This window comes from Solea senegalensis, linkage group LG1 (genome assembly GCF_019176455.1).
Source record: "Solea senegalensis isolate Sse05_10M linkage group LG1, IFAPA_SoseM_1, whole genome shotgun sequence".
Lineage (NCBI taxonomy): Eukaryota > Metazoa > Chordata > Actinopteri > Pleuronectiformes > Soleidae > Solea > Solea senegalensis.
Window position 1 is genome coordinate 150,734 of NC_058021.1, and position 13,707 is coordinate 164,440.

The 13,707-nt window shown below is 40.5% G+C and overlaps 1 protein-coding gene across 3 annotated transcripts in view; it reads right to left on the reverse strand.

Moving 5' to 3' along the window:
- Window positions 1–661: 661 nt before the first annotated feature.
- Window positions 662–13,707, reverse strand: part of LOC122774616 (phospholipid phosphatase-related protein type 5-like) — a 58,993-nt gene continuing 45,947 nt past the window's right edge. For 2 of the 3 annotated variants that reach the window (XM_044034064.1, XM_044034073.1), the window contains 2 exons: window positions 12,575–12,709; window positions 662–2,507 (listed from right to left, as the gene is read on the reverse strand). In XM_044034064.1, the coding sequence (XP_043889999.1) occupies window positions 2,478–2,507; window positions 12,575–12,709 (165 nt within the window). In that variant the 3' untranslated portion in view covers window positions 662–2,477. Of the gene's footprint in view, window positions 2,508–10,921; window positions 11,412–12,574; window positions 12,710–13,707 lie in introns of those variants that run through there. The other variant, XM_044034083.1, reaches the window with a different exon arrangement.

Here is a 13,707-nt window from a genome sequence, read left to right on the forward strand (position 1 = left end):
AGATAAATGGATTTGCAGAGTTTTGGACGTCGGCTTGTTTTCACACACACAAGTAAAGCTTTGCCTTAATAAAGGCTGTAAAACCTCAAATGTATGTAGTCATTTCCTCCACAACAAGACGTCCTTTCACTGAGCTAAGTAGCTACATAAAATGCTAACCAGTGTAACATTAGTCTCCTTGGATTTAAGGAATGTAAGAAATGTAATCAGGACACGTGACACCTTCACATGAGGGTTAAGTGTAGGAGCACACAGTGAAATGGGACTGAGCGTTCACACACACACACACACACACACACAGCAAAGGAAAGCAGACGGTTGAGTCTTTGAGAATTCTAGTCGAGTGGTTTTAGTGTGTTCGCTCCGTGTCGATCATGTAATGGTGGTAACGGGTGAGGGTTACCCGTTACCAGCCATGACGACAGAGACTCTGTGTTCAGTGTGGACACACAGTCACTACGTCTTTGAGCTTCAGTCACAAATGTAATATATGCACATATCTTTAAATATGAAATATATCACGTATATGATAATGTATAACCATATTGTTATATGTTCATGGTTATAATTCATTATTACTATCATTATCATTATTATTATTGTTGTTGTTACCTGTATATGGCAATATCACTCTCAGCATAGGAAAAATGTCACATTACTGTTGGTTCCAAATGTTGCTTTACTGTCCTTCACATTATTCTCAGTGTGTACATGAAAAGAAACAATGCTCCGTCCATGAAAGACTCATTCATTTCTGTAAACATATAACCAGAGTTACTGAACGTGAAAGAAAAAAAGGTTCAACTGAGCTACATCATAAAAAAGTACCCGCAGCTGTGTTGACGGTCAAAGACGTCCATGTCCTGATTGGTTATGAGATGCAGAGACAGTTTTAACCCAGTGTCTCTGTGTGGTTCTTCATAAATAATAAATAAATAAAAATAAATAAAGATAATAAGCACTTCAGTCTGAGAAAACAGAGAGTGGGAGCTCATGATTGTCTGCTTCAGCTAAGAAACACTCCTTGACAGTTTTGCTGTAAAATCATCAGAGTTCAGTGTTTTCATTGGTTGGACTTGACAGCATAGAGTATATACTGTGTGTACACACACACACACACACACATGAACACAAACACAAAGCAGTTGTTTGCTACTTTGATCGGAGCCCATATTTATCAAAGTAGTAACGGTTCTTTTCTTCTTTCGGGAGTTTGCAGATGATAAAAGTGTTGCACTTCAAACACACAATCTCTTTCAGAATCTCACTTAAACAAAATGACAAAGACACAAGAGGCTGGATGGTTTGTGAGCATGAATGATTCAGGCCTGCAGGAAGCACGGGAGACACAAACATGACTCTGCTGTTTCACTCTGGAGGAACAACAGGTGAATCCAACAGGTGGATCCTTCATGGCCGCGTGTTTCCCACCATTCACCGCTCACTGGAGACAAACACCAGCAAAACCCTTGAGAGACACTAATGTGAGGCAAAATGACATCCTCGCTTCAGCCACTCCATTTGAACCCAAGGTTGTGAACCCTCAATGCAACAGGTGAACATCAAATATGTGTCACCTGATTTAAGCTGTTGCTTGTTGGTCAGCTCCAGCATTAGCGTGTGAGCACTCATGAATTATGTTTCCTAACACAACGCAGTAATGAACACAACATTAGTCACGTTCAGCTGCTACGTGACAAGAAAATAAGGATAGGACAAAATCTGCTGATTTTGGTGCAGCGTCCTTCAGAGGAAGTGGGCTACACTGCAAATGAAGGTCCACGCACCACATCAGCCATGCAGAGCATCTCCTTTAAAGGAAGCAAACCCTGCATTGAGTAACAGCCCATGTGTCCAGATGGGAATTTAGATCTCAGGCTGGACTTGACCCTGCGTGGAAGCACGTCTGTAACGTGATCACGTTTGTGAGAAAATGAATTCTTAATCCTTCCTTTAAGTCTTCATTTTCCTGCAGAGTGATATGATACAACAATTACACAAGTTGAAAGGAGGAAATCAATGTTATAAACAGATATATGTTATAAACTACATGTCTTTCTTAAAACTGTAACATTTGACATCTTGACAAAAATCCATCCTTACAGACACCAAAAGAAAATCACAATAAAAAGATGTGACTCTTCACTTTCAGCTTCAAGCTTCTTCTTTTTCCTCCTCCAGTGTCTCACAGTGAGTAACATCTCCAGCCTTTGCCTCCCAGCGAGCTGGACTCTGCCCGTGGTTCAGAGGAAGTGCATAGATGGAGACTTACTGACTCCTTTTCATCTTTTGATTTCCTAAATACAAGAAGCCACAAATGACAACAGGGACGTGGTAAAGACGACACAGAACGACACACACACACACACACACACGCACACACGCACTGAATGGGTTTAGCGCTGCACTTCAGTTAGTTGGATTGGACAGTGAAGAGCGTGGATGTCCAGTGGGTCTGCCACACGGCCGACTCCACGTCATGTGACCTCAGCGAAGGTGATGTGATTCTACAGCGGGGAGAAGACAATGAAAGTCAGAGTTAGTTAGTTAGTTAGTTAGTTAGTTAAGACACGTCTATGCACAAACACAGCACCACTGTTTTAAACTAGTCACTCAAAGTCACCGTAGTTTAGTTTTTACTTTCACAGGCATGATGAGATTTTAACATCACCTGAAAACAACAAGGTGTTCGACTGGACGTGTTTTTGATTTCATCACTGACCAGTCGAACTACGTAGTCTACGAAGCTACGAAGCTGTCAGCCAAAGATACAGATTTTCAGGTCTGCAGAAGTTAGGGATGGAGTGGCTCAGTGGTTAAGACCACTGTGTCGCAAGTTCGACTCCACCCCTGGCTGATTGTACTCAATTCCATTGTAAGTGGCTAAAATGACATGTCATTTAATGTTACCAAGAATATTTAGCCCCAAACGACAGAAGAGCGGAGGCTGTACAGCAGTTCCCTCACAGTGCTGACATGTGACTTTAGGCCATAATAAAACGACTACTAAAAGACAATCAGAAATACAGTTCTACGGTATATACCAGGGTATGTGTAAGTGACACTCAAAAAGGACAGAAAAGCTACTGCCAATGTGAATGGTGTTTTTGTAAGTGAGCGCATCACAAGTTTAGCCATTGAGTTCAGTGTGAAAGAGGATTGAGGAGTGATTTTTGTTCCACTGAGTGCAAATGACTTTCGGCACTAACTCAATTTGCACACTGACTGAATCTGCTGAAGCCAGCGTCAGTCCCCGTCCACGGCTGATGGTCGTGACTCACATCATCGATGCTAGTCAACGCTCTTTGATGTCCTAGTATTTACAACAGGACAATTAGAAGGTTTTGAATAAAGATTCACTGGCTCATGCTTAACTAGAACTCACCACCTGTGATGTAGAGATTTGTACAGTGTGTGTCAACACTTACATGGAGTTAGCTGTAAAATACGATGCTAACATAATATATGTTTTGTTACTTCATGACTTTCCTTAATGTTTGAAACGATTCATGTAAAAATCACGTGGATTTCAAAGCCAAAGTTTCTGCTGAATCTCCACAGTGGAGGTGTCCAATGTCAAGTTAGCACAGTTTATAGAGTAAGAGAGAACAAACATGGAAAATACTCCGGGTTGACAGAAGAAAAAGGAGGACATCCATAAGCCTAAACCTCACCAAAGCGCTCAATTTGTTCCCTGTGAAATCCTCACATGGATCAAAGCATTAACCAAAGAAAGAGGCCTGATTAGCAAACAGCACAGCAAACAAAACAAAAGCCAGTAAGAGTCAGAGGCAGGGGATGGTCAGTCATGCAGAATAAAAGCTTTGATTTTTCTAATCCAAACAGAGTGAAGCAAGAGAGGAGGAGGAAGGGGGGGGGAAGGATGAAGCTACGGAGCGAAAAGAAGAAGGGAGGATGTTCTATTCAGGCGGCATTTAGTCACCTAAAAATAACTGCATTTTAGTCCAATTTTAGTCTGACTAAGACGAAGACAATAATTCAGTTTTCTCAATGTCATGTAAACATGTCAGTCCGACTACAATTAAGTTAGCCTTAGTTGGACTAACATACCTGGATAATGTGACTCATAGTCTGACTACTCATAGTCGGACTGGATTCAGACTTGGCGTTCTAAACATATGCAAAAACTTCAAATCAACAATCCAATCAAAAAGATCACAATCTTAATCATAAAAAATCAGCAGGAACATGTGTAGACAGAGGTTTCTGCCTCCAAGCTCCAGTATTCTCCTTAAAACATCCACTAAGACAAAGCCTTTAAGTTTAAATCTTTCTGCAGCTTTTTATTCCAATTCAGTTGTTCTGACCTTTGGGACGGACAGAGAGAGACAATCCTGGGAACCAAGCTGATGGATCTAGAGCTCCACTCATTGACAGGAGGGGAGACGACCGAGAATAGTGCCAGTGTTTTAGTTATATGAGTGTAACACACTCATATAACAACAGACAGTGACGTGTGAGAGATCGTAAGTTGGTGATAAACCTCAGGGCCCGTGATACACAGTGTCGAGGGCATGTACCGTACAGAACACGTCCCACGTCCAAGACTGACATAAAAGCCTCTTTTTGGACTGAAAAGAGTAAGTTTTAAGTAAGTAAGAGAAAGTTTGCATGTTCTCCCCGTGTGTGCGTGGGTTATCTCCGGGTTCTCCGGCTTCCTCCCACAGTCCAAACACATGCAATGTGGGGATTAGGTAAATTGGACACTCTAAATTGACCGTAGGAGTGAGTGTGAGCGTGAATGGTTGTTTGTCTCTAGCTGTGTGTGGCCCTGCGATGGACTGGCGAACTGTCCAGGGTGTACCCCGCCTATCGCCCGATGAAGCTGAGACTGGCACAGCACCCCCCGCGACCCTCTGGTGGAGGATAAAGCAGTTAGATGATGACTGACTGACTGACAAATAACCTCTGGGTGGTTTTTTGGACTGTTCAAAGAAACCGGAGAACCTGCGGAAAACCTGGTGAGAACATGCCAACCTCTTGTTCTGACCCGGGTCTTTTTGTGCCAGCCACTACTCTGCCGGTAAATTCAATCAAACAAATGATGTAATGATAATTCTCTTTGTTTCTTAGTCAAATGTTGAGTGTCTTACACTTTGATTCTGTCTGTCTGTCTGTCTGTCTATACGCAGTAGGTCTAAAGACATGATGAGTGAGGCTGGAAAAGTGATTTATTTATAGCAGTAATGACTTAACAGCATATGCTAGTCACACGTCACACTGACACTGTCAAGACAGTGAATTCTGTGCAGAGTGAAGTGTGAAGTGTGAGATAAGACTATGAATAGAAGGTCTGTATAAAGGAGTGGGAGGATGGTGTGAATTGGGTAAATGGGATTTTTACTCTGAATCACATTGACAGGTTTTCTACGCTATATTTATATTATTATATTATAATAAGTGTTACATAGCATTGTCGCCGCACAGCATGTTCCCCAGTTCAGACCCTGGTTCGACCCACGGTCTTTCTGTGTGAGTGGGTTCTCTCTGGGTTCTCTGTTTCCCTCTCATAGGTTAAGTGGACACTGTGGATTGACCGTTGTCTGTGTCAGCGTGTTGATGTGACTCCGCCTTTTACGGGTCAAGTGCTCACTGTTGTGCTACTCTATCACAATATATGATTATGGGATTGTGGCGTCTCTGGTGATTCCCACACTGCAGTCGTAACCACTACCGAGTGCTCAGGTAAAGCAATGACAGAGATACGTTAGACTGGATGTAGTAATCATTGTGAGTATGTGTACTCACGACTACTTCTACTTCTCCTGCTTTTTCTTTTGTTCATGTTAACAGAGGAGTGTGGTGTGTTTAGTGACAGCACTGCTGCAGATGAGCAGCATCACAAACACTGCTGCTGCTGCTGCTGCTACTGCTGCTGCTGTGTGTCATGATTCAGTTACACTGAAAACAACTGTTTTACAATCACGTGTCACTCGTTTGTGTGTCAGGTGTAAAACTAAGTCACATATGAGGCGACAATACTACATGTACATGTACAAGTACAAGAGTTGGGCTAACATGTCGTGGAGTGAGTGACTTAAATATGATGAGTAAACTTCCTGTTGAGTTCGTCTTTGACTGACACGTGTTTCGGGAAATCTGGTGCAACGTATTTTGCATTTTGCGTCGATAATTTCAGAAGAAGAAAAAAAAACATTCCAGGAACTCCACCACTGTGTGATAATTAATTTTAAGTCATAAAAATAAAATGTGGTTTTCCATATTACAATGTAGCAGTTTTACTACCATCATGTATTGTATGTATGTAAAGTAGTAATATCTACTGAGTAGATTTTGAAGTAACAATATTGTCTTTTGTGTATTTCGTTAATAAGGAGCTTGTTATGGTCACTGCCTGTGTGTTTGTATTAAACCTTTGTATTAAATGAACTGTCAAACATATGACGCACTCACAGCCATACAGTGCATACAAGTGCATACAGTGTGTATATATACTCCTTCATCTAAGCAGAGATATGTGCATTTATATTAAAGTGCTATAGTTTCCTCCTGTTGTGTTTGTAATAAAGCTATAGTGAGACTCTTCTTATGGTTGCGTCAAAAACAAAAAGGATCCAATCATTAGTTTGATTCACACATTTACCTTTCATATTAAATATGTGACATCGTCTGGAGACATGAAGTGAAAAAGCACGCGTTAAAGAAGGGCACAATTCATCTTTACTTCCTGTGGTTTTGTTCACTGTGGCTTGTTTAGCTCGCAGGCATCTTTACACTGAGCTATATTTAGAGCCTGCCCTCGCGTGAGCTGTCCAGAGTCTTTCAGCAGCAGCCTGTGGACGGATTCATGAGACTGAAGCTGAAACACAGCACGCTGCTAATATCAAGTCTGAAGGTGCAAAAAAGATGCAAAGACAAATCAGGGGAAAAAAGCACTTCAACCACCACACACGCCAAATACTCTGGACAGAATCAGCCTCCTCCTCCTTTAGGCTTCATTAACTTCAAATCAGGTTGATGCATGTGGAGCACGAGGTCTCTAACAGCCCAGCAGATGGACAGGCAGCGGGCCAGTGGACCCGTGTTTAACCAAGATAAATTTAAAACATGGCAACATCTTTGTGTCATTTATTCCGACGTAAAACATAAAGAAACTCTGTTCTGACAGAGCCAGTCATTAAAGAGACGTGTGTCATCTGCATAGAGAGGAAGAATACTGAGCTCAACCATTGTCATGTTTCTGTTCCTCACTCATTTCTAAGTTGTGATCTTGTCGCTCTGTTGAGAGCAGCTCTCACCGTAAACACCGTACAGACCTTCAGGTAAACAGAACTCAAATAATAATAATAATACGTTCATAAATGACAGAAGTCACTGCAGATCACTCAATTCTTTGAACCTCATTTCATTTTCAGTTTTATCTTACAGACAGAGAATTTATGGTAAACGAGGATGAATTTTCATCAAAAAGCTACAACATGAAATACAAGGTTACATTTTCAAGGTCCTATTCTTTTTAATTTATACATGATGCCACTCGGGGACGGCACTGATCTCCATAGTTACGCTGATGATAACAGGACGATGCTAACGTGTCTCCTGATGACACCGTCCAAACCATACAGGAGTGTCTCTCTCACTGACAACACCAGCACCCCGTGGATGATAATCTGCGAGTGTACTGCAATGCTGCTTAAATTTAAAGCTCAAATCACGTATGATCTGTCTCTGCAGTCAGCCCGGTGTTTTATTATGGTCAAATAACTGTTTCTCTGTAAAAGCTGAGGGTGAAAAAGGATGAAAACAGGGGGCAGAGGCGGTGAAGGACGTGTCCAGAAGCAAACTGCACTGATGTCCTTTCATCTTTTTACATTTCTATTCTTACTTTATCATTTATTCATAGTTAGGGTACTTTTAAGTCTCTGGGGGGAGGAGGGGTTTTAACACGGCCTGTTCCAGTCGCCTCATTAATGATTAACTGTCTACTGTTTGTGTTTCTGAACCTGCTGCTCATGCTGTGACTTCCTATACAAACTCATGTGCTTGTATTTTTATTCTTGTCACCGTGGTTAAATGATCTGCTCTGTTCTCGCTCTGTTGTCTGAGTGTGAAATGTTCTGCACACCTGCCAAAGCAGCAATTAGCACGTCCTGTCTGCAGTGTAACCATGGACATGGACTGTGTTAGATACTAAGAAAATGTTATAAACTCTAATGTTAAGCAAGCGACTCAGATTGTTTCTGTGACTTCTTAATAGACGTTGATCATCTTACATCTTACACATTGCAAAGTAAAACCAAACTACTACCAGTACATTTTCTCGGGTGTAAAACCAAACTACTACCAGTACATTTTCTGTGTTTTATGTCTCGGGTATTTATTTTAAATAACTCTGAAATGAATTCAAATCGATCTGATTCCACGTATTTCTGTGAACCATGAGAATGGAACATGTGACGACATCTCAATGCTGGAGAGATACTGAACAAATCCAGCTTGAACCACAGCTTGAACCACAGCCTCCTCTCCAGTTTATGCTAACATGCTAAGCAGGATGTGTGATCCCCTGAACAACAGGAGCTCCAGCTGCTGGAGGCGTGGCCTGACCTCATTCCTGCTTCATGTACAAGTTGGATCCTCATTGGAGACATAATTCATTAAGACTCATTAGGAATAATATTAGCTTTGAGTTGCTGGTGAGGTTGGTATTAAGTATTTGGAACTCTGTTTTCTAGGGTTTTATTTTTAGTATTATTAGTATTGTTATTATTTTAAACTCTTGTCCCTCTTTATTAGTTAAATCATTTGTCTGAAAGCATCTTAATTTGTTTTAAGTGTGGTTGTAACTAACAGATACTTAAACATAGTCAGTGTCTTACATTTAGCTGAAGTCAAGAGAATAGACACGGCTCTCATTACAAAATCTATAAACATTTAAGATTCTTTTATTTATCTCACCAAGAGACTTTTTCTGACTGGAAACTGTAGTTTTTGTTGAGGAAAATCACTGTTGATCTACTGCTGTCTCCATCACTGAGTTGAATGTAGTTATATTTGTGTGTTCCGTGTTACAAATCATTCATTCTGATTTACCTGAGTGACAGAAACAGTGACAGTGGAACAGGACCTGTCGAGTCCCAGCAAGATAAAAAACGCTGATATTATTTATGAACTCTGGTGCAGGAGAATAAGCGTCTTACAAAGTGACACCTGACTACATGTCAGTATACAGCCACACTTAAAACCATCAACTATCCCTTTAAAACAACAGCGACGAAAACAGACACACGTGAGGCCGAGCTGCAGAATTCTTACTCCTGATGTTCACTTATTCATGCTGTTATTTATAAATGTTAAAGACGCTCTCTTCTGTGATGATTTGCTTTTTAAAGCCTGAGCTCATTTCTCACAGAACAAATCTCACATGGAGAACATTTCCTGAATATGGATTAGCTCGTGCTATTTGGTGCCTAATCCTGCACGTCTGTGCTGCCGCATGGTTCTAACACTGTCTGACAGCATCGCTCTAAGTCCTTTAGCATGGCAGCATGTTTTTAATTAAACATAAACAGCTGCTTTGACTCACATGAAAAACATCTGTTCATGTGCAAAAAAAAAATCACAAATTATGATTAATATCCTTTTTGCAACAAAGATATTATAAAGTGAATAGCTTTAAATCCACCAACATGGCTGTTGTCTGAAAGTTTCACATCACTCTGCACTCAGCTAGCGTCTCTCCAATCACAGGTAAACGTCTGTATCTGTATCTACGGGGTTAGGGTCTGTATCTATAACATTTCATAAGAAATCAAGTTAAAAACTTTAAGTGTGTGTCTCTTTTTTCCAGAGTGGGTGGGGTTTGACACACTCGACTGAAGCACTTTACTAGCACAGCGCGCTAATGCACCTCTGTTATAAGCAGAGAGGGAAAGTGAAGTGAAACATTTTTGAGTGCTTTCTAGATCCTGGCCCAGAAACTACAACCACTTTACAGGACAATGAATCAGCAGGAAATAAAACACTGCTGCAACTACACGAGAGGAACCTGATGCTAACATCACTCCCCGTGATAATTCAAGTTTTCAGACAGCAGATATTAGAGCAACATCATTTTTGCCAAAGCTGACGCTCGCAACTAGCTTTTTCAAGATGTTCGTGGTATTTTTCCTTCTACGAGCTTCTCAGGTTGCAAGTTTGGGGGATAGCATTAGCATTAGCCTGCTAGCATGAACATTATCTCCCTCATATTGTATCCCCACACTTTACACGGCACAAATGTGGCTAAACTTTTGAAATGCATCAGTTCAGCACCATGGACAGAGGCAGCTCTGTGCTGATGTTAAACCTCAGGTTTAATTAAACTGAAACTGAACAGGTGTCATGAGGCTGGACTGACTTTGTCTTTAAATAAATAAATAAATAAATAAATAAATAAACCAAACCATATATATAACATGATACCTTTTCATTCAGGTAACCATGAATATGGCTTATTTTATTTTATACAAGACAGTGTGTGGTAATCGCTGAGATATGTACAAATAACAGCTGATTTTTACCCGGTGTTGTAATGAAGTACAAATACTTTGTTATTTATATTTCTACAAGCTTGTACTTTTACTGAAGAAGAAGAAGAGTTGGTGACGGAGTCATTTGCCGCGCGCATGTCAGATATGTCAGATTATTGATCCTATCATGGAGGACGTCGTCTCAAACCGCTGGACACTTGGTCTGTGACGCTGAACTCTTCAGCAGAAACAGGAGAATGTTATTTAATGTTAATTATATTATATTATGCTTCTACTGCAGGGAAGCTACGTTAGTTCATTACTAACATTCAAATTCTTCACAATTTCTTAATAAAATGACTTTAGACTTTTTTACTTAAGTGCAATAAATGTCAAATACTTAAAGACTTTTACTCAAGTATCCCTTTTAGGTTCTTTATGCAAGACAAAATATCTGCTGTGAAATGTTCTGTCAGTTTCACTTTGGATCAGCAAAGACACAAGAAATGTCTGATTGGCTCAAATGACTAAATGAGTATGAAAAGTGATTATTTGCTTTACTGGTCACACAGGAGCAGAAAGGACGATTCACTTGTAAGATTAGCCGAGGACAGTGCTGTAACTCACTGGAACTGAATGAAGATAATAATAAAAGGTCTAATTTGATACAGGACCCTCACGTGTCATGAGCAGAAACCTGTGATGGATTTAGAGATTTAAGAGGAATCACGATGTGTGTGATTTCAGTCATCATCAAACTTCTGTCCAGAGATATTTGGAGTTCAGGTCAAACAACTTCACACTCTGTTGCCTTTTTTTCCGGAAACGCTGGAACCAATGGAGACCCCGCAGCCAGCGCAGGAACGCTGAGAGACGCTCCATGATGTAACTCGACTCTTCATCTTCATCATCGGTCTCCTACAGCAGCATGTGTGTGTGTGTGTGAGTGAGTGAGTGAGTGAGCCAACAATATCCAACATTGGAGTTGAGGTTTTGTGTGATTGCATGAGGACACAACGTCAGCACCGACACAGACTCTCACTAAAACACAACTGACACCAGAGACCACAGCAAAAAGACATTTGAGTGACTTAAGCAAACGAAGACCTGAGGATTCTTTGATGGACGTCATGTCTTAGTCTCTTATTCTTCTTCCAGTTATATATTCTTTTATTGACGTCCATGCTATCATCAGTACACTCACAGTTTGAACTGCAGCTCCTAAAATGTTTGCACCAGTTAGTTTTATTTTATTTTACACTTTCCTGTATCCTATGTTTATAATTTATAACTTTAATTGCTTCTGTAAAGTCGACACCGAACACAAATCATTTCATTACTCCTAACAAAGTTGCATTGTTATTTAATACATGACAATAAAGAAGTTTGGATCTTTAATTAGCCTTAATATCTTATAAGATAATATTGTTCACAGTATCACTCTGAATTATCCGTTACATTTGAATTTTCAGTTTCACTTCAGTAAATTTAAGTTTCCTGGTTATTTATTCGTCTTAAGTGTTGGTTGGGATGATTGACAGGTGGGTGTGGTGATGGGTTGTTCCCAGTGTTTTTATCATGTGAAGCACTTGAGATTAAAGCTACCTGACACTGAGATTAAAGCTGCCTGACACTGAGATTAAAACTGCCTGACACTGAGATTAAAGCTGCCTGACACTGAGATTAAAGCTGCCTGACACTGAGATTAAAGCTACACTGAGATAAAGCTGCCTGACACTGAGATTAAAGCTACCTGACGCTGGAGAAAAGCTGCCTGACACTGAGATTAAAGCTACCTGATGCTGAGATTAAAGCTGCCTGACACTGAGATTAAAGCTACCTGACGCTGAGATTAAAGCTGCCTGACGCTGAGATTAAAGCTACCTGATGCTGAGATTAAAGCTGCCTGACGTGTTTTCAGTCGCAGCTGTTGGTGCTGACGATGTGTGAGCGTCTCATACAACTGCACTTCAGGAAAACTGTCCCATTAAAGTGATGAAAGCCACGACCTGGAGGTGTGATGATGAGGACGAGGATGATGATGATGATGATGATGATGATGATGATGGAGTCGTACTGACCTGTGAGGCGATGTACTTCTCCAGTGGACTCTCCACTCGGCCCATGCTCAGCATGGCTGTGTTGGACCGCGGCTCCGCTGGTGATTCTTCGCTCAGCAGGAGTTTCCCTTTGAAGTTATGGACCACACATACCACCTGCAACACACACACGAGATGAAGAGAACATTTCTCCATTGTTTTCTCTAAATAACAACATCACAGCTGACAGCGTTTATGTCGACACTGCACTGAGAGTTTTCCTTTACCTTGAAATTACAATAGTGACGATGGTTTGTACGTTCACTTCAGACGAGGCTGATCTTTTGCTTCAGTTTGCTTAGAAATGTAAAACTGTAAGAACCTTTTCATCCAAAGTTACTTTGTCCTGTGAGAACTAAACAAAAACTAAACTCATGCCAATTACTTTCAATGGAAAGTAGAGAAAGTCACCAGAACACGTCGTACGCACGTCATCACGTCTCATTTGCATATTTTGATGATTCTTAGTTACATTGTTATTAAACTCATGGAACAGCTGACTCAGCTGCTCTGACTGTCAAACATTCACTCTGCACAAACATCAAAGATGTAGAGCAGAACCAAAAGTCCAGCTGTGCTTTCATTTAAACACAAGAGGAGACGGGAGAACCTGGAGAAAACCCCACACACACACACACACACAAACTCCATGCAGAAAGAGCCTTGTTCCAACTGGTCACAAACTCGTCGTCTTGCTGCAAAGGCGCTAACTTAATGCTAACACAGACTCAAAAATGTCCAAGTCATAGTTTGGATGTTTGGACATGAAGTTGTACGACAGTGTCTGGTTAGAACATCTCTCAGAGCCACAAAACAAACATGCTTTTCTCCATTTTATTATCATTGTTGTTATTATTCTTATCATTATTACTATTATTATTATCCTTGTTGCAAGGCCATTATTATTATTAGAAGCAGAATTTTTCTTCATTATTGTGAAATCATTCAAACTGATATCAGATTCATTTATTCATGCTGCTGCTGCTTGTATATGAATAATATTATGAACATCTTTAGAATTTAATAGTCTGGTTCTGTCAGAGATTCTTCACTCAAGTATGTTCTGATTAAAATATGAGTAGATCTGACGAGTAAAAGGAGATGAAGCAAAACTG